The following is a 22,814-nucleotide window of genomic DNA, read 5'->3' on the forward strand; positions in this document are numbered from 1 at the left end:
TCTTCTAAGCTATAACTACTTCAGAAGAACATCTCTGGCCCTAGAAAATTTTATATCTGTGTAATGTCAAATGTTTCCATTTTCGTAAAAAAATCTAAGCATTTAAAATAATTATTTTTACAGTGTGTTTATGGTCTTTCAGCTTCTAATGTCTATACCCCAATAATTTGTTGCACTCTTTGTGAAATATAATAAAAGTGAAGATAAATCAAAACATTTTACATCCTGGTTTGCTGCCTATGAGAGTACTTTAATATGATTGGCTGCTTATCTTGCTTGATGACATCTCTGTTGCTTGTGCCTGTAGATCCCCTTGACTTGGTGCCAGACTCAAAGTAACATTGGGAAAGGGGAAATACATAATTTTGCTTTCTTTGAAATCAGCAGAAAGCACTGTCACTTTGCAGCTGATCACAAATTCCAGGCCAGCACTTTCTCAAAAACGTGACTGTATACAGACGCACCTTTGATCCTAAACCATTGCAATATATTATGAGTATATATCATGGTTGTGCCTTATAGCGTCTGGCTGACTGTCCATACCCAGCAGTCAGTAAGAATGCATCTGATCTTTAACGTATACTGGTTGTCATTTTCTAACTTCTCCACCCTGGATTTTGTTCAGGCCTATAAAACTGTTCATGATGTCCCAGTTTCTAGATCTAATGAAGGGTCTACACATAAAGTAATGCTCATTTTTTATCTTATGTACTACGAATGGTTGCAATTTCCCTTTTTCCTTTTATCTCAACAGAACTGTCACATTGTATTGTCACGTTGTACAAGATATGATAATCAAGAAGTATTCAAATTTCTTCTTTATCTTTGACCCTTCTGTCGGCTCTAAATTAACAAAAAAAAACAGGCTATGTAATCTAGAGACCACCCACAGACTGTACAATCTATGACTACTCAAAGTCTGTGTAATCTACAAATACCACGGACTGTGTAATTACAGCTGCCCACAGACTGTGTAATCTATGACTAACCATAGTCTGTGTAATTTACGACTACCCACAGACTGTGTAATTACAGTTGCCCATGGACTGTGTAATTACAGCTGCCCACAGACTGTGTAATCTATGACTGACCAGAGTCTGTGTAATTTACGACTACCCACAGACTGTGTAATTACAGTTGCCCACGGACTGTGTAATCTATGACTGACCATAGTCTGTGTAATCTATGACTACTCACAGACTGTGTAATTACAGCTGCCCACAGACTGTGTAATTTACGACTACCCACAGACGGTGTGATTACAGCTGCCCACAGACTGTGTAATTTACGACTACCCACAGACTGTGTAATTACAGCTGCCCACAGACTGTGTAACTTACGACTACCCACAGACTGTGTAATTACAGCTGCCCACAGACTGTGTAATCTATGACTGACCATAGTCTGTGTAATCTACGACTACCCACAGACTGTGTAATTACAGTTGCCCACGGACTGTGTAATTACAGCTGCCCACAGACTGTGTAATCTATGACTGACCAGAGTCTGTGTAATTTACGACTACCCACAGACTGTGTAATTACAGTTGTCCATGGACTGTGTAATTACAGCTGCCCACAGACTGTGTAATCTATGACTGACCATAGTCTGTGTAATCTACGACTACCCACAGACTGTGTAATTACAGTTGCCCATGGACCGTGTAATCTATGACTACCCATAGACTGTGTATTACAGCTGCCCACAGACTGTGTAATTTACGACTACCCACAGACTGTGTAATTACAGTTGCCCACGGACTGTGTACTTACAGCTGCCCACAGACTGTGTAATCTATGACTGACCATTGTCTGTGTAGTCTACGACTACCCACAGACCGTGTAATTACAGTTGTCCATGGACTGTGTAATTACAGCTGCCCACAGACTGTGTAATCTATGACTGACCATAGTCTGTGTAATCTACGACTACCCACAGACTGTGTAATTACAGTTGCCCATGGACCGTGTAATCTATGACTACCCATAGACTGTGTATTACAGCTGCCCACAGACTGTGTAATCAACGACGGACCACAGACTGTGTAATCTAAGACTAGCCAAAAACTGCGTAATTACAGCTGCCCACAGACTGTAATCTATGACTGACCACAGACTGTGTAATCTACGACTACCCACAGACTGTATAATCTATGACCGCCCAAAGATTGTAGTCTACGACTACCCAAATAAATGTTTCACTATGCCAACTTTGTCCTTCAGATATGATGTTGAGCAATCTGCTAGCTCAGGAGGATGTAAAAAAGTCCTGTGCCAGTATTTGATGCGAAGGTGGGGTGGTGGGGGTTGGAGGGATGTGAGGGAGACATCATTCTGCCCTCAAGCACATTAGAATATTATAATATATGCTCATTCATTCACCTGCTGTTTGTGGGATCTTGCTGTGTACAAATGGGCATTGCATTTTCCCATATGATGCAGTTCAGGACGAATCAGTTATCTGTAAACCACTTTAAAGCATCCTGAGAATCTGAGGAGGTTCTTCATACTCTTTCTATCTTTCTATTTTTTTCTCCCTCACTCTCTCCCCTCCCACAAGCCAGTTCTTCTGTCGCTTAAAATAGAAACTGGAATTAAATACACATCACAAATGCTACCCCAAGCATCCACTGAGGATTCTTTTGTCTAACAGCTATGGTCTCATATGTGTACGATTCCATATTTTACATAATTTCTGGTTAATCTACAGATTGCTATTTCTTGAATCTGAGGTTATTAGAGATAACTCAACATCTATTGCAGGATTTGAAAATGGAGCTCTTTTCTCTGGTTCTTCTGTTTGACTCAGTCTGCTTTGAGCTCTGCGCATTGCAGTCAGACAGAGACATCCAATCGTGAAAGCAACACTGGCAAGATAAAATGCTGTAAATGCTGAACTCCTCCCTCAGTTTAACACATGCTGCATGTACTGTATCACATAACACACCTGTTTCTAGATGACTTGCTTTCAAAGTTTCCATATCACCAGCCGTCAGTGTGTGGACTGCTTTAAGGAGACAGCATAATGAATATCGATATACACTACATTCTCAAAATTTACTGACACTAACGCAGACAGACTTTTTTAAAATGCTCAATTTCAGAAAGGTTCAGGCTAATTGGCTGAACAATAACCACCTGCATTGCATCTTGCTTTGAGATCATAAGTGAAAGAATGCAGTTTTCACTAGCCATCAAATTGCTTTGACAGCTGACCCTGCTTACCCATGTTTCATGACCTTTTGTTACGCCTCTCCGTCACTTTTTATCTTGTAGAAATGGAAAGTTATCATTTTTTTTGTTATTCATTCATGGAATGTGGGTGCCATTTGCTGGGCCAGCATTTATTGCCCATCTCTAATTGCCCTAGTTCAGAGTCACATGTAGGCCAGAGTGTGGTGTCTAAATGACATTGGCGAAACAGATAGGTTTTTACGGCAATCAACGGTGGTTTCATAGTCATCATCAGGCTTTTTAATTCCAGATTTTTATTGAATTCACCTGCTGTGGTGGGATTTGAACTCAGGTCCCCGAAACATTACCCTGGATCTCTGAATTACCAGTCCAGTGCCAACTATGCCACCACCTTCCCTATATGTCAGCCCTCTATACTCTGCATGCCTTAGACTTGAGGGAAACTGCTGCACAATTTTACCTTTCTCTGTTTGAGAGGTAAACTTCAGAAGTAACCAAATGGAAATACCTGAAGCCAACATCTGATTCTTCATAACATTACCAACACTTCATCAATGCCATCTGAAGAAATTCCAGTTCCTGAGTGCTATAAGCAATGGCATAGTTATTTATTAAATAGTTGGATTAGAATATATCAGATTTAGACAATGTAATTTTACAAATGGTCAAACTCATACATTAGATTTTTTCTTCCATACAGTATGACATTACATTTTTTTAAATTCTCAGCAACCACACTTGAGAACAGATTAATTCAACCCAATGCTCATCAATATTGCTGAAAAGAGAGATATGTTGCCAAAGCTTTTCATCTTGCACTCATCAGGACAAATGCAAGAATCCCAAACTTCAAATGATCACAACCAATTTCCTAACAGGAGGAAAGGGTACTGATTGGTTAGCAAGTTGACTCTGATTGGCTGAGGCATTGCCGTGGAGAAAGCAACAGGAAACAATAGACTCCACAAGCTTCCGGGTAATTTAAAAAAAAGGTGCAGGGCTTGAACATATTCCGTTTGTTTGCAGAAAATGGACCCCTTGGTATGCATGTATGTGACTTCTAGCAAGTGTAAATGAGCCATGTTAAGATCTTGACTGATTATCTTAAATTGGTTGTTAGTGTAGCTATTAGTGTACTCGGGATTGCTTTTCATTCAATCCTATTCTGTGAAAAATGGCCAGTGTGACTACCTACATAAAAACAGTCACTACTCTCCATTAATTATTTGAGTGTGGTGTTAAAACAATCCTAAGATACTTTCTGACTGCTAATATTTTGCTTCTACTTTTAACAGTTAAAGAAATTTATAAAATTTAGTTTAACTGCAGAAAATCATTGTCCTTATTTAGTTATTATGGGCTTGTATCTTTGATGGAATATATTCATTTACATAAGTTATTAATTTTTCCTTTTTATCATTTTGCGCCATCCCCATTCACCTATTTTGTTTGGACTTGTATACCATGCACCATTCTACAAGCAAATACTTCCCTTAAATTCCTAAATTAATTATTCCAAAATAATTCCCTTAAGCTAACCATTGGCAGATATATGTAAACATCTCCAGAGATGACTCACCAGTGTTGCTATTATTCCCTATAAAGAAGTGATCTGATATTACAGTGGAGACTGGAATAACTTTCTGTAAAGCTCAGGAGAGTAAACTTCTGTCTTAGTACTCAATATAGATAAACAGCATCAGTATGAAATCCCTCGCTAATCTGTCCTCTACTACCACTTCATTGCTTTTTGCCCCCCTCCCCCACTTGAATGGCTTCCTCTACCACGGTGCCATGGTCAGTTTGCTCATCCACTCTGCAGCCCCCCTCTCATCCAAACAAGCTGAGAGAACCTCAAGCCTATTGGACAATTGCAAAGTCTGAGGCTCCTGCAGCCATGCGCTATGGGTCCTTTTAACTGCATCACTTGCAGTCACACTTTCCTGTCTCTGGCCACTGACCAAAACAGAAGACCCTATCCTAAGTGGTGTGACTGCCTCCTGGTATAAAGCATCCAGGTAACTTACTCCCTCCCTGATATTAATCACCTATTTTATTTTCCTTTTTTATATACTTTATTAACTTTACCACCAGTTCATATAATATTTTAAATCTTAGGATTGGAATAGACCTTAACCTCCTTAACCAGATGCTCTCCTAACAGCTGGCTCTGTTCCCTGTGATAGAGTAAGAATCAACTCCTATAGGGTGATAAAGGTAGAAAACGCAAAAAGAAAGGAACATCTCCTTCCATTCCTCACTGAACTCCCCCACTAACCAGGCCCCCAGGTATGCACTCAGTCCCAAAGCTGCACTCATTTGCCTTAGGCTCTGAAGAAGGGTCACATGGACTCGAAACGTTAACTCTGTTTCTCTCCCCACAGGTACTGCTGGACCTGCCGGGTTTTTCTAGCATTTTTTGTTCTTGTTGTAGCTAATTAACTATTCAGCTCTCTCAGCAAAGTGTACTTACCCTGCCTATGGCTGGAGGAAGGAAAGAAACTTTGTCTACTTACACAGAGTACTTCCCAGTTGCTGCTAATTACACACCAAACACCCGTATATGCACTCAGTCCTAAAGCTGCACCTTATGTGTTATTTTATGGTGACAAAGAGGCTGTTCTTTAGCTTTTGCTGTTAACAATAAAGTTGGATGCCGGTTCCTCCCACAGGAATTGGATAGAAACTCATGGTTTGAATTGGTACCAGATGTTTTGATTCTGATGATCAACAGGAATTGGGAAACATTCCTGAAATACATCAGTTTCAAACTCTTCAGTGATGCTCCTGTTCTTGTATTATACCCTGGTGTCTCAAGCCTGAAATGATGACAACTGAAGGCCATGACTGTTGGCTGGGATCTTCCGGCACTGCTGCGGAGTGACCCACTGCAGAGTGACCCGCCGCAGAGTGACCCGCTGTGGAGTGACCCACCGCAGAGTGACCCGCCGCAGTGTGACCTGCCTCAGTGTGACCTGCCTCAGTGTGACCAGCTGCGGTGTGACCCGCCACGGAGTGACCCGCCGCAGAGTGACCCGCCGCAGAGTGACCCGCCGCAGTGTGACCCACCGCAGAGTGACCTGCCACAGTGTGACCCGCCATGGAGTGACCCGCCGCGGAGTGACCAGCTGCGGAGTGAACCGCCGCGGAGTGACCAGCTGCGGAGTGACCCGCCGTGGAGTGACCCACCATGGAGTGACCTGCCATGGAGTGACCCGCCGTGGAGTGACCCGCCGTGGAGTGACCCGCCATGGAGTGACCCGCCACGGAGTGACCTGCTGCGGAGTGACCCACTGCGGAGTGACCCGCCATGGAGTGACCTGCCATGGAGTGACCCATCGCAGAGTGACCCGCCGCAGAGTGACCCACCCTGGAGTGACCTGCCGCATAGTAAGCCACCGCAGTGTGACCAGCCACAGATTGACCCGCTGCGGAGTGACCAGCTGTGGAGTGACCCGCCGTGGAGTGACCAGCTGTGGAGTGAACCGCCGTGGAGTGACCAGCTGTGGAGTGACCCACCACAGAGTGACCCACTGCAGTGTGACCCGCCATGAAGTGACCCGCCACGGAGTGACCTGCCACGGAGTGACCCGCCATGGAGTAACTCGCCGCAGTGTGACCAGCTGCAGTGTGACCCGCTGCGGATTGACCTGTCGCAGAGTGACCCGCCACGGAGTGACCCGTCGTGGAGTGACCTGCTGCAGATTGACCCGTCGTGGAGTGACCCATCGCAGAGTGACCCGCCGTGGAGTGACCTGCTGTAGAGTGACCATCACAGAGTGACCCATCGCAGAGTGACCCGTCACAGAGTGACCTGCCGCAGAGTGACCTGCCACAGAGTGACCTGCCATAGAGTGACCTGCTGCAGAGTGACCCATCACAGAGTGACCCATCACAGAGTGACCTGCCACAGAGTGACCTGCCATAGAGTGACCTGCTGCAGAGTGACCCATCACAGAGTGACCCACCATAGAGTGACCTGCTGCAGAGTGACCCATCACAGAGTGACCCATCGCAGAGTGACCAATCACAGAGTGACCCGCCGCAGCGTGACCCGCCATGGAGTGACCCATCGCAGAGTGACCTGCTGTGGAGTGACCTGCCGCAGAGTGACCATCACAGATTGACCCATCGCAGAGTGACCCATCACAGAGTGACTCGTCGCAGAGTGACCCGCCACAGAGTGACCTGCTGCAGAGTGACCCGCCACAGAGTGACCCGCTGCAGTGTGACCCGTCGCAGAGTGACCCATCACAGAGTGACCCGTCGCAGAGTGACCAGTCACCGGGTGACCCATCGCAGAGTGACCCGCCACGGAGTGACCTGCTGCAGTGTGACCAGCCGTGGAGTGACCAGCTGTGGAGTGACCCGCCATGGAGTGACCCGCTGTGGAGTGACCCGCCGTGGAGTGACCTGCCGCAGGGTGACCCGCCGCAGTGTGACCAGCTGCGGAGTGACCCGCCGTGGAGTGACCCGCCGCAGGGTGACCCGCCGTGGAGTGACCTGCCGCAGGGTGACCCGCCGTGGAGTGACCATGTGCGGAGTGACCCGCCGTGGAGTGACCCGCCGCAGGGTGACCCGCCGCAGTGTGACCAGCTGTGGAGTGACCCGCCGTGGAGTGACCAGCTGCGGAGTGACCCGCCGTGGAGTGACCAGCTGCGGAGTGACCCGCCGTGGGAGATTCGGCGGCCCAGCCAAAAGCCGACTGACTTTCAGCGAGACAGGACAATCGCGGTGGGAGGTGGGGCCGGAAAATTCCGCCCTTGTTTCTGCTCCCCGCATTTTATTCAGGGCACGAAGGCAACTTCTTCCTATGGAAAGGATTCCCTTAGAAAGTAGGTGGGCAGCTAGTCTCGCTTTTTAAAAAAAAATGGTTGTTGTGCTTATTGAGGTGAGCAGTTTTAGAGCTCGGCACACAATAGCTGGAATTTTATGTTCCCCATGGGGTGGGTGGGGTGGGGGTGTGGAATGGAAGGTGAGGGCTGCTAAGATTGGCTAACCTATCACCTGCCTACCTACCCCTTTCGCTGTGGGTATTTTACCGATGGTGAGCGAGGCCACTCGAAGGCCTGCTCCTGCTGATGCTGGAATTTTTCTCTCAGCCAGAAAGGCTCAAGCCCGCTCTCCAGGCTGCCAGCAAGAGCTGTTTGCCTCGTGGATGGACTGCATTGGTATCTCCTGGTCAGACAGACCTGTGCCTAGTAGAGGCGCCCCACCAAGGTGTGAACTCCCATGCTGCATTCCCTTCCCTGGAGCTGTCACAGCCCTGTCCTCCAGCACCCCCTTGCCGGACCCTGCCTACCTGGTCTTGGTGAGAACCCCTGCCTAACATCACTGTCCAGGCTCCATTGCTGAATCCTCAGGTGCTACTGCGGTCCCAGAAGTGTCCATCGCTCCTGACGGTGCTGGTGTTTTGAGAAATGGTAGCTATATGATTGGCTGGCAGATCTCTGAGGCGGGACTTCCTCTTGGATCATGCCCGCGCAGAAATTGCACTGAAATTTACACCAGCTTCCTAAGCCAATTTTACAATGGGAACTTGCACCCAAATTTCCTGCAGGACTCATTTGTCAATGTCACAATGTAAGAAAACAAGAGCAAATGCTGTGCTGCCAGAGGAGGCAATAGCGAGTGGGCTTCTGCCTTCTATCAAGACACATTACACCCTCGGGACCTCCAGCCCCGGCTCACCACTACCTAGTTCACTATCATGGGGAACAAGACGTGCCCATTTGAAAGGTAATTCCAGTTGGTTACTTCTAAAAACTTGGGGTGTGGTGGATTAAAGAATTTCAGTACTGGGACTGATAGGAGTTGTATTAAGGATAGTGGAGGTCTCAGTAAGAAAATATCACAACAAAAATCATTATTAAACTCCTGTAATTTAAATAATGTGGATAACTCATGACTTGGATGGTGCCTAAAATTTAGTGTAAATCTACACCATTGCCTTACGACTGCAAATACAGAAAACTCATGGGTACATCTCTGTAAGTGAGCAGCTGAAGGTTTTGGCAGCTGCATCTTGGAGCAGCACAAGCAATTGAGGGAGTTTTGTTATAGCATACAACCAGCAAAAATCAGTTACAACTTTCCTAATGTAAAAGAGCATTACACTATAGTTACACCAAAAAGTTCCAGGAATTTTCAAGCCCATTGTAATCTTTTGCTACCATTAGTTTACTGTAGGTGAAAACCATATTTACATAGGTCATGTTTGATACACACTATTTCTTTCCAAGGTACAATAATACTGCTTCTACCCCAAATTGTTTCTTGCTGAATGATTACATTTCTGTCACAAAGCAAATTGTCAAACAGCTTGCAGGAATGTGACAAAGTTAATGATTCTACATTCTAGATCCAAATAATGAATGCTTCATTCGTCAAACACGGCTTTGGCTGTTGTTGTTTTGAACACAACTGTATTTTTTCGCTTACAATGCTTTGTTTTGGCTTCCAATCAAACTCATGGACAACCTGCCAAAAACTTTAGGCTTAATTCATGAAGTTTGTTCAAGTTAACCGTGAAGTTTCTTATCTTAGCGGTTTGACATTAATGTAGCTGTGGTAATTCCTGCCAAGATTCTGTAGAAAACATAAACCTTTGTTCGAACCCTTGAACTTTATTCTGTAGTCCAAAGTCGCATCCTAAGCAGATGCTCTCCTCAAGGATATCTCTCTATTGGCTAAGTATGTCACCTTGATTTTAAGCGGTTTGGAATTTTGTTAAACCTTGTGAAACCTGAATTGAATTTTTTTTGGCAACATGGATTTCCATGTTGTAACCTTGATCCTGGTGTAAAATAGTTATGAGAATGATTAAATTATATTACACTGAAGATTCTATTGAAGCATATAGAAAAAAACTATTACAGGTCTTCAGACTGGCCATGTTCTAAGATCTAATTTGTAATTCATCTGGGTGTTCACTGTATTTTTGCCACAACCAGCAATAAATTGATGGAATTTGCTACATTGGTTCTTGTGTTATACATAGCAAGGATAGGCCTTTACGTTTCTGAAGTGATGGTTGTATATTCTTGGTTTCCTTCTGTCCTTTTATAAATTGATTTTAGTTTCAAGTACTAAGTAGGAAGTCATTAAAGATTTGAAGCATGAGTCTCCATGAGATTTTGTGTAGCTGATTAGAACTATTGCTGTCTTGGCTATAATTACATAGTTACCCAGAGTAAAATAGTCTACTTCAATTACTGAACAATGTACAGAACAATGGATGAAATTTGAATTTTTATTATTTTTTACATATCTCAGTGTCACAATATTTAACAAATAAGTCAAAAGAATTCCAGGTTTATAAAGTATGTAATCATCTTATCAGGTTTTCATCTTGACCAAATATCTAGTAGACCCGGGCTGTTTATATTTGAAATTATGCCTCACTACATTTGCTAAATTCCTTTCCAATTTGCATTTTTCTTTTCTGTAATCATCTTTACTATCCTTCTTTTCATTTGTTTATTTCTCTTAAAGGAGATCTTGAAGACCAAGAGCCACTTTGCACCAGACACTTCCCCATCAGACAGAGAGCAGGAATTGCTGAGTGAATCAATCCAGGTGTTCATACATAATTTGATGTTGCCAACAAGAGAGTCAAGGAAGCAAAGTTACTGTCCACTCACCTGCCCAGACAGAGAATGGCATATAGCTCAGGGAACCTAATGTACTTTTTTAAATTTGCATGGCTGGGGAAGCAGTTATAGTTCAATGTCAAGGATTCAACAGATTCATCTGATGCAGTGTGAGTGGTTGTGATGCCACCAGGAATGGATCTCTCTGGGCAGAAGTTCAGCTTATGGGTGTCGGCCTGACTTGGGCGGCTACAGTCACAATTTGAGCTGTTCCTCTTGTTCCATTTGTGGAGCAAGTGACCATCCTTCCCTGGGTCATTCTCAAGTGGTTGAGAGTTGCCCAGATTTTCCATAGAACCTGGAACTTCACCACTCAGGTCAGTTACCACCGTGTGGTTGGTGATGATTGTATCAATCAGGAGATCCACTATTGAGAGCCGGGTCTGTCATCAGTTTGAAGTGTGTGGAATGTGTTCCAGTAGGTGGTATGGGATTTCAGATTGGTGCATGGGATTAGTTTTGAATTCCTGGGTCAGTGGGAGTGCTGTGTTAGCTGTCAGCCAGTGATCTTCTTTGTGGAAGTTGTTTTGGAGAAAGGAAGACAAATTATTAAAGATTCCATGTAAATCTAAGCCAATATTTCATTCAATCTCAGAAATACTTTGGCTGTTGGTCATTTATATACCTGTCTGTCCGCATTAAAATGCCCATTTCTTTACTACATTGAGCATGCCAGAGTGGCTTTTTTCCTCTTTTTCTTTAGCAAAAAGTTTTTTTTTAGCCTATGTCATTTTAGCAACTTTTCCCAGCCTTCCGATTTATGACGTTTTTATTTTCTCCTTGGCTTTGCAATTTTTCCCTTGGTTGCAGTGTCCACATGTGAAGGGTTTTCAGGTCCATTTTTGTAGAAAACAACTTTTTGAAGAAAGGGTTGAGCCCTTCTAATGGTTCACCTTTAGGCCAGGAAGGCTGTAGGTCCCATTTGTTGTATAAATTGACTTCAGGTCAGGCAACCATAGGAACACGACAAATGATTCACATACCCCTCGGTTTGGAGAAAAAATATGGTTGCTTATCACAGGTTGTTGCCGTGGGAAAATTGTTATGGAGAAACAGTGTGGACAGAATCAGGCTTTGCTGTGCCTTTTTGTACAGGTTAATACATCAAGACTGCCCAGCAGGGTGAGATACTGGACGTAAGTGAGCATTTGTGGAACTGTATCACAAGAAATCCAGATGTGAATGGAGTTGGGTGCAGGGGGAGAAAAAAATTGGTGGGAATGAGTTAATTAAAATTAGTCATTATTTCCATAGAAAATATTGAAGCTTAGGCTACCTTGCTGACTTTGTGGGTAAGTGTTGGTCAAGAACAGCATTGGGCTCAGCTGCTGATTATTTTGAGTGGTATTCCAACTGCTTTGGCTTGCATTGGAAAAATGGTCATTAGGTTGACATATTGCTTGCTCGCCAGCATCATTGGAACTGCACTCCAGTATGAGTCACTGACTGAATTCAGGAAGGGAAGGTGAAAATGTCACTGGGTGACTGTTCATTAATTTATAATTATAATTTTACTGTGATTCCTGTGTTCCGATGTGAATCATGTTAGAAAAATAATTAAACCTACTGACCCACTAAAAATGCAGAACATCAAGGCAGAAACCAAGATTCTTAACCTTATTCTATCCAATAATTTTTCACCAGTGTCTTTTGATTCAATAACATAAGAATTCATTGCAGACTCATATCACTTCAAGTTAAGGGTACCATTTGTATTACAGTAAAACTGGTTAAAAGTGTTACCAACAGATGTAGCACGAAGTGGCCATAATCCCCAAGTGACCCCTCTGAGGTATTTAGTATTGTAAGGTTTTGGGCATAGTTCTGTAGGTCTTATTAAGGTATTTGTAGTATTAGCTAGTTCAACAGGAAGTACTTAGTAACTACTAAAAGCTATATACATAGCTACAAGGTCCAAGCTGGGAGCTGTCTCCATGCTTGCTTCTACACACAGCTCTGTCCAATACTACACCAGCACCCAGTGGCAGGTCATGTGTTCTCTTACATCACTGTGGGGCTGTATTGTACTCAGTTTCACGCTAACCGTTTTTGTGCCAAACCCTTATATGACATTTGAAAAGTACAGTCAAGTTCAAAATGCCTCTGTCCTTGTATCAATGCCTTTTTTTTAGAACCATTTCCATTTCCCATTTCATTTATTTCCTTTCCAATTGGTTTCTTTGACTTTTTTCTATTCATTTTAATATCAAGTTATTTTATCTTCATCAACTTCTTAACAATTTCTTGGGCAGAATTTTCCCCTCGTCAGGAGGGAAGTTCAGGAGTGGGCATGTGGAGGCGTGCCTCCGATCGGTGCATCCGATTGGGAGCACGCCGCCATTTTACGTGGGTGGGCCAATTAAGGCCCGCCCAGCGTGACATCTGCCAGGAAGCGCCAAGTGCTCCCTGTGCAAGTGGAGGGATTCGCTAAGCCGAGAGTGCACTCTTTCATGCATGCATGCAAAAGAGCGTATTCATCTCCTTGAGGCTAAGTGCAGCCTCAGGGAGATTGGCTCCAAATGTAAAAATCCTAAAAATAGAAAAATAAAATTTCCATGCCATGTCCCCTCATGTGACATTGACACATGAGTTGGGACATGTCCATCACTTTTAGTTAAACTTTTACAACATATTTAAAAACTTACATGAAACCTTAAGGTTGGATGGGCAGGTCCATTAACGATGTTAATGAGTTTGTCAATGGCCTCAAAAGGCCATTGACAGGTCAGTGGGTGCACAGCTGATTCGGCTGAGCCCCCGCCAACCTGAAAATTGAAATTACACGGGATGACGTTGGGAGTTCCACCCGACATCATCTTGCATCATGTTATGCATGGGCGAGTGGGCCCCACCCCCACCCGCCCCCACTCGCCGACTGGGAAATCCTGCCCCTTGTTTCAGCCATCTTAGGAGAAGTCTCCTATGATGTGCTCTTACAATGGACACGCTAATCTCTGCTGTGGAGAAAGAGTCTGAAAGGATGGAACGATTCAGGGTGAATTTCCGAAGGAAGGGGTAAGAACAACGTTAGGGTAATACCAGAGGAGAGGGGCAGGCCACTTATTTTCGCAAGGGTAGGTCTAGTGATATGAGGCTGAGTGGTATGGGCCTGGCATAACAAGGGATCAGAAGAGCATGGTATGGACTTCATGCATTAAACTTAAGTACTGAAGGAGAGATTGGAGTGAATGGGGTGAATGAGGACTTGGTTGAATGGAGGGCAGGAGAGAGCAGTGAGAATTGAGCAGTGAGACAAAGCAGAAGCTGCTATGTGGATGGCCTCAACCTTTGGCCCAATAAAGTCCTTGAAGGAATTCCTCATATTTTGAAGTGTAGGCTTGGGTGAGGATTGAGAAGGAGTGAGGTGAAGAAATGATTTTTCTGGAGAAGAGGTGTTTGAAGATCCTGATTTATTATTTCCTGGAAGCAGCAATAACTCTAATCATTTAAGCAAGAATAGAAATTCCCACAGTAAAGTTCAGATACAAACACAATACACTGGCACCATGTAATGGTTTCCGTTATTTTTCCACAAGCTTTCTTTTCTTTATTCTTTCATGGGATGTGGGTGTTGCTGGAAAGACCAGCATTTGTTGCCCAACCCTAATTGCCCTTGAACTGAGTGGCTTGCTGGGCCATTTCAGAGGGCAGTTAAGAGTCAACCACATTACTGTGTGGATCTGAAGTCACATGTAGGCCAGACCAGGTAAGGATGGCAGATTAAACATTTAACGTTAAGCATTCATACATGATCTTCACATTCAGAATTTCTATGGAATTCTAATTTGGCTAGTTTATGGCTAATGCTCTGAACATTAGTTCTGTTTTCACTCTTAGCTACATGCGTCCAAAAATTTGAGAGATGATCATGATTTGTACCTAAGTTTTAACAGCTAGAATGGTGAAGGAACATAAATCTCAACTTAATTGTGTACACTTACAAAAATTCTGATTATTTTATGGAGCAAGAGCGGAGCTGGGCCAGGTAGACTGGAATGAAAAATTGTCAGGAAAAACTGTAGCTGAACAATGGGCTTCAAAAGAGAATGGTTTCAGGCACAGTCAAGGTATATTCCATCAAATGGGGAAGGTAGGGTAAACAAATTCACAGCTCCCTGGGTGAAAAAGGAGATAGGAATTAAGATAAATAAGAAAAAGTGTGCTTATGACGGGTATCGGTTAGAAAATACAATTGAGAACCAAAAGGAATACAGAAGGCTCAGAGGGGAGCTGAAAAAGCATATTAGAGAAATGAAGAGGGATTATGAGAAAAGACTGGCAGCCGACAGAAAGGGGAATCCCAAAGTCTTCTAAAGACATATAAATAGTAAAAGGATGGTAAAAGGAGGAGTAGGGCCGATTAGGGACCAAAAAGGGAATTTACACACGGACGAAGGGGCCATGGCTGAGGTATTAAATGAATACTTTGCATCTGTCTTTACCAAGGAGGTAGATGCCAACCAGGCCATGGTGACAGATGGGGAAACTTTCACCAAAAAGGTTCAAAATTGATAATGAGGAAGTGTTGAATAGACTGGTACTTAAAGTTGATAAAGCACCGGGACTGGATGAGATGCATCCAAGGATATTGAAGGAAGTGACAGTAGAAATAGGGGCACTGGCCATAATCTTTCAGTCTTCCCTAGACTTGGGGGTGGTGCCGGAGGACTGGAGAATTGCAAACATTATGTCCTTGTTCAAAAAAGTTTGCAAGGATTAGCCCACAATTATAGACCAGTCAGTTTAACTTAGTGGTGGGCAAGATTCTAGAAACAATTATTCAGGATAGAATTATTAGTCACATGGAAATATATGGGTTGAAAAGTAAGAGCCAGCTTGGATTTCTAAAGGGGAAATTGTGTTTAACTAACTTTCTGGAGTTTTTTGAAGAGGTAACAGAAAAGGTCAATGAGGTTAATGCTGTTGATGTGGTACACATGGACTTTCAAAAGGCATTTGACACAGTGCCACACAACAGACTTGTAAGAAAAGTTATTGCTCATGGAATAAAAGGGACAGGAGCAACCTGGATACAAAATTGGCTGAAAAATAGGAAGGGGAGAGTAGTGGTCATTGGATATTTTTCAGGCTGGAAGAAGGTTTATAGTGGAATTCCCCAGGGGTCAGTATTGGGACTCTTGCTTTTCCTGATATATATTAATGATCTAGATCTTGGTGTGCAGGGGACAATTTCAAAGTTTACGGATGATATGAAGCGTGGCAGTTTTGTGAACTGTGAGGAGGATGGTGTGGAACTTCAAGAAAGCATGGACAAGTTGGTGGAGTGGGCAGATAGGTGGCAGATGAAGTTCAATGCAGAAAAGTGTGAGGTGATGCATTTTGGTAGGAAGAACTTGGACAGACAATATAAAATAAGGGGTGAAATTTTAAAGGGTTTGCAGGAGCAGAAAGACTTATGCATATATGTGCATAGATCATTGAAGGAAGCAGGATAGGTGGAGAGAGCAGTTAATAAAGCATAAAGTATCCTGAGCTTTATTAATAGGGGCACAGAATGCAAGAGCAGGGAGGTTATGCTAAATTTATGTAAGACCCTTGTTAGACCTCAGATGGGATATTGTGTACAGTTCTGGGTGCCACATTATAGCAAGTATGTGAATGCATTGGAGAGAGTGAAGCAGAGGTTTACAAGAATGGTTCCAGGGATGAGAAACTTCAGCTATGAGGATAGATTGGAGAGGTTAGGACTGTTCTCCTTGGAGAGAAGAAGGCTAAGAGGAGATTTGATAGAGATGTTCAAAATCATGAGGGGGCTGGACAGAGTAGAGAGGGAGAAGCTGTTCCCGCTCGTAAAAGGATTAAGAACGAGAGGGCACAGATTTAAAGTGATTTGCAAAAGAAGCAAATGTAACATGAGAAAAACTTTTTCACACAATGAATGGTTTAGGTATGGAATGCACTTTCTGCAAGTGTGTTGGAGGTAGGTTCAATCAAGGTATTCAAGAGGGCATTAAATGATAATTTGAATAGGAACAAAGTACAAGGGTACAAGAAAAAGGCAGGGCTATGGCACTAGGTCATAATGCTTATTTGGAGAGCCGATGCAGACACGATGGGCTGAATGGCCTCCTTCTGTGCCATTAAAATTCTGTGATTTTGTGATTTATATTAATATATTTTTAGCCCACAAGGAATAATTAAATTATTATTCTACTGAGTAAGTTTAATTAAAACAATGTTACAGGTATAACTTTATGCCGAACTTACTATCTTAAGTTCACATTTGCAGCACATTTATTATGAACACATTTTGGAAAAAGAATAATCAGTCCCCATTCTCAGAGGACTCGCTGTTAATTTGCCTGGAGCTCATTTACAGTTTCTTCCAGACTGAATAAATATTTGTCCAAATGAATCATTTGCTTCTTACTCAGTATAATCTCAGAGAAATTGAACACTTTGTGGCTGATTTCTCCTAAATGTCTCCCAGGCTATACATGATCTGTGGCAGCTAATTAAGGAAGATGTTGGGTCCCCATTTGCCATTTTCCTACAGCAGCTGAGATGAGGTCGAAGTTGAGGATGGGGGAGATCAAACCTGGTGAAAGAGCAACATGAGTTCCACCATAATACCAGAACCAGAATTTTCACCAGGACAAGCACACATTCAGTGACTAAATAAGAAAGGCACTGCCTGCTAACAAAAGAACCAGGATTATTGGTATCCATGGGGATGTTCACAGACTGCACCGTCCCATTCTCCCAACAGGCAAACAGGAAGATGCTTTGAGAAAGTATAATTATAACTTAGTAATTACAACAATAAATGCTATAAACAAAACTGTAACAGGGTCCTTTCTGTTTAACAAGCACACGTATATTTAGGCAACTAATCTAAAAGGTATGCAGGCTGAAGACTTAAGTGATGCGTGTTCCATGTAGCGCAGTTCACAGTCATGGCTTTATCCTCGGTTTTCACATTTCACAAAGAGAATGTTTAGGGTTTTCTAATCATAATGATCTGCTTCCTAATAGATCAAGTGTAAATTAAGGCAAACAAATCATTATAGTATTTTACATAATGATGAATAACAATCATGCTCACTATCCTATAGAAAGCTTGCAATTTTAAGTAATGAGAATAAACTAACATTTGTTAAGTTATGGAGAAATTACTTTTAGATAAAAACAAAAAAACTGCGGATGCTGGAAATCCAAAACAAAAACAGAATTACCTGGAAAAACTCAGCAGGTCTGGCAGCATCGGCGGAGAAGAAAAGAGTTGACGTTTCGAGTCCTCATGACCCTTCGACAGAACTTGCGTTCGAGTCCAAGAAAGAGTTGAAAATGTGCCTTTAGATGTGCCTTAATTTGTATGTGCAAATGGGATTCTCGGACCTGTATATTTCATTGGAAAATGCTAATGATTTAATAATTCTATGTGGTAATACATTTAACAAAATATAACTTGTGATTTTGTGTTATTGGAAATCTGGAAATGTTTGTACTGATAAGGCAGCATCCATACTACTTCAGTTCCTTACTTTCTCTTTGACTTTCTTCATTAAACAAAGTAAGAGCTTGAGTATTGCTGAAAAAAGAGACATGTCTAAGCTTTTAATCTTGCAATCATCAGGACACTCACAAGAATACTAATATAAGGGGAAAACAACAATTTCTATTGTAAGTGAAGAGAGTGCTGATTGGCTGGCAAGTGGCATTGCCATGGAATGTGCACCACATTAGTATAAATTGTTGATTTCCCCTTTACATTGGCATTTTTGCAAGTATCCTGATGAGTGCAAGATGACAAGCTTAGACATGTCTCTTTTTTCAGCAATAAAGCAAGAAAGATTTGATCCAAAGGACTTGTGGCATTGTACAGCTTGATTATGTTTGACAACAAGGAAATTGTGGCTTGTTTTTGGGGCCATAACATCCAGGGCACCAACAGAGCAAGTAGTAAAGGGTTAACATCAAAAGCACCTGATACTGATGTAACTACTGATGTAACTATGATGCCATGTCACATGACTAAGAGACGGCAATCTGGTGCAAAGCAGAAGTACAACCTTGTGTCGAGAACTGAGAAGCACATAGATCTGAAAATAGACAAGAATGTTTTTTTTAATAAATAACAGCCTATGGTAGCATTCTCAAGGTAATAGGCAAAGCTTAAAGAAACCCAATCAAGGTCCAGAATCCAAGACGAAACATGGTGTCAGATGATGGTTTCTGTTGATTGTTCATGTGCACCATCCAAAATATGATGGCTGCAGACAGCGTGTAAAGAGCGAGAGAAACTCCAAGATAAGACTGCAGATCTGAAAGGTCTGCAAATCCTTGGAAAAAGGAAAAGAAGAAAAAAGAATTGAAGACTCACATGAGAATGAAGCGTCATGGGTGCTGCAGATGCATGCAGACACAGAGATTCAGGCACCAGACAGCAGAGAGTACAGATCATAATCTACAAGGCAAACGTCTGAAGCAGCAACAGACACAGAGCTTTGGTAAGCATGGAGTCCACATTGTCACTTCCAGAACCATTCCGAAGAGCAGAAGTCTCGCAAAAGGCTCAACACTGGGACAATTGGAGGAAGAGATTCTCCAGATACAGAACAAAAGAACCAGGATTATTGGTATCCATGGAAATGTTCACAGACTGCACCATCCCATTCTCCCAATAGGCAAACAGGAAGACACTTTGAGAAAGTATAATAGTAACTTAGTAATTACAACAATAAATGCTATAAACAAAATTGTAAGAAGGATCAGAAAGTTCAGGTCAGTACTTTACTCTCTGCAGTAGGGCCACAGCAAATGATTTTATTGCAAGACAGGGCATCGATGAGACTTCCACTCGCATGAGGAAGTCCTCCAAGCATTCGATTCATACTTCTGTGTTAAAAAAACATGGTCATTGAGCAAGAAAATTTAATAAGAGGAGGCAAAAACTGGGTGAGTCCATGAACTAATTTATAAATGACCTGTACAGACTCATAGAGAATTGCGAATACGGAGTCCTCAAGGATGAATTAATACATGACTGTATAGCGGTTGGGGTCTTGGATGAAACCCTATCAGATATTTTGCAAACAGGGGAAGAATTAACTCTTACAATGGCAGTACAAATAGCATGACAGACTGATCTTACGAAGCTAAACAGAGGGTGTTCATGGGGACAATGATGCCCCTTGGAAAAAAAAATGACTGAAACCATTCAAAAGGCTGGCCAAATAAGGGAAGGCACAGTGAAGGTAAAGCCTATGAAATCGGGAAAAAGTGCAACAGCTGCCAGCTTGAGATCTCTCGGTGTGGCAGGAAAATCCTACACAAGTGGAAAGGATGTCCAGCAGGGGGAGCCGAGTTTGGACATTTTAAAATAATCTACAGATCCAAGCTTCCTATAGCTCTTAGGAAGAAAGAGATACCAACAAAACCAAATAAAATCCAAGAAGTGGAAGAGCAACAGGAAAACAAATAAAAACAAAAAACTGCGGATGCTGGAAATCCAAAACAAAAACAGAATTACCTGGAAAAACCCAGCAGGTCTGGCAGCATCGGCGGAGAAGAAAAGAGTTGACGTTTCGAGTTCTCATGACCCCGTGGAAGGGTCATGAGGACTCGAAACGTCAACTCGTTTCTTCTCCGCCGATGCTGCCAGACCTGCTGGGTTTTTCCAGGTAATTCTGTTTTTGTTTAGGAAAACAAATAACCTTCTTTGGAGAAGTTAACAAAACAAAAGGTAATGACTGGAGCATTATTAGTTTAAAATCATTAGAAGCGTTAGAGCATTAGCATTAGAATTATAAGTTGATGGTCACCCCACAGAATTCAAGCTAGATACCGGTGCAGATGTTTCTGGATTATCTAATGAAGTAAAATGGCTTAAAAATGTTACATTACCATCCTCCCTTCAGCTGCAAGGTCTAGGAGGGACAACACAAAAATTAATAAGCCAACACTTGGCAAGATTAAGATACAAGGATAAAGAAAATATTAAACTGCTGTATGTTATAAAGAACCAGGAGTCATCATTATTGAACAGAAAAGCATGCTTGCAGCTGAGGCTCATTTACAAGGTTTATAAAATTGCTGATAAGCGGTCCAGTGAGGTATTCAGGAATGAATTACTATCCCTATTTTCAGGTTTAGGAAAGCTGAAAACAGAAAATCATATAATCCTAATGGCAGATGTTAAGCTTATATGTCTCGTCACAGCGTGGAAGGTCCCTCACCCACTCAAGAGCAAGTTTGGACACGTATTACAAGGGATCATTGCTCCAGTAACCATACTAACAAAGAGGTGTTCTGGAATGGTCACAGTACCAAAGTTTGCGAGCTTGCGAGGACTTGACTCAAGTAAACAAGTCAGTAGAGCGCAATATCCAACCGATCCATCAGTGGATAAAAGTCTCACCAAAGTAGCAAAAAGCACCCTCTTCACAAAGTTGGATGCTAACAGCAGCTTTTGGCAGTTGCCTCTGCACAAATTGTTACCTACTTTTATCACCCCATTTGGTCATTATTGTTTAACAGGTTACCATTTAGAACTGATTCTGCACCTGAGATATTCCAAAGAACAATGCCTCTGAACCTGGAAGGCACGGCAGGAGTAATACCTCATATGGGCAACATTCTTGTACACAGCTTATTGAGGGAAGAACATGACTATCAAGTGAGAACAGCCCTCAAAGTCTTACAAGAAGCAGGTATATTATTAAATGACAAATGTACATTTGCAAAATCTATGATAAAATTCTTAAGCCACGTTGTGCAAATCTTCAGTATTTACTGCCGACCCACAGTAAACCAAGGTCATTAGAGAGTTCCCACAGCCTTAAGACATCCCAGAATTACAAAGAAACCTTGGGATGATCAATCAAGCAGACAGGTTCCTACCAAACTTGGCAGAAATCAATGAGCTGTTATGACAGCTGTTGAGACGAGGTCAACAGTGGTGTTGGAACATGGACCAGCAAAATGTTCTTGACAAGCAGGCTCAGTCCCTGTTCACTCATCGAATACTTATGTATGCACCTGAGGGATCCCCAAATAGGTTTTAGGCCCTCAGTAACCAAGGCAATGGGCCTAATGCTCGTTTGAGGCAGCCATGTTTGGGCTGGAAAATCCTGGCCATAAACTTCGCTCATTGCTAAACATTTACCAGCCACTGAGAAGAGATTATAAAAAATTAAGCAACTACAGGATGACAAATTCATCAAAATAACAGGGTATTTCCAGAATGGATGGTTGGTGTATACGTGTGCAGCGAATAGCCAGCAGCAGAGTGAACCACTGGCACCCTCCTGCTTTCCTTTGAGGACATGGTAGCACCTGGGAATGGATTTATTTGAGTTTAAAGACAAAGTTTTCATCATCATTATTGATCACCAGATTGTTTAAAGTGAGTAGACTGCATAGCACCATGACAAAGGCAGGCATTACATCAATAAGATGTAAGATTACATCTTCATGACACATGGCTTCCTGGATTAAGTGGTGTCAGACAATAGACCTCAGTTTGTTAACGAGCTGTTCTACAGCTTTGTACAGAAATATGGTTTCATACACATGACTAGTTCACCTAGATAGCCTCAGTTGAATGAAGAAGCAGAAAGAGAAATTGGAACAATCAAGGAATTATTTAAAAAGATGAAGATATTAACTTAGCCCTTCTTAACTATAGAAACTCACTGCTAATAAATTGATTCTCGCCATCAGAACTATTGATGGGAAGATGGCTGTGAACACATCTTCCAGCTCTACAACAAAACTGACAACGTAACGTTACCTCAGATGATTGTGAGAAAGTTAGGAAACATGAGGAGCAACAAAGAGACAGTCAAGCTCCTAATTTCAACTTCAACCACAAGGCCGGAGACTTGAAAGTGCTACAGCCCGGGGAGAGAATGTGGATAAGAGATCAACAGAGAGAAGGAATTATAATAGAGAGAGCTTCACGGCCGAAATCCTTTGGAATCAAGGCGAGCCAGTGAAAAATCAA

General features: G+C 42.5%; 1 protein-coding gene across 1 annotated transcript; it reads left to right on the forward strand.

The window, feature by feature from the left end:
* The first annotated feature begins 6,037 nt into the window (after positions 1–6,037).
* Positions 6,038–6,748, forward strand: LOC121269498 (early nodulin-75-like). Its single transcript, XM_041174096.1, has one exon. It carries the CDS (start codon positions 6,038–6,040, stop codon positions 6,746–6,748), a length of 711 nt encoding a protein of 236 aa, XP_041030030.1.
* Positions 6,749–22,814: the final 16,066 nt, after the last annotated feature.

The sequence above is a fragment of the Carcharodon carcharias genome, chromosome 25 (assembly GCF_017639515.1).
Source record: "Carcharodon carcharias isolate sCarCar2 chromosome 25, sCarCar2.pri, whole genome shotgun sequence".
NCBI lineage: Eukaryota > Metazoa > Chordata > Chondrichthyes > Lamniformes > Lamnidae > Carcharodon > Carcharodon carcharias.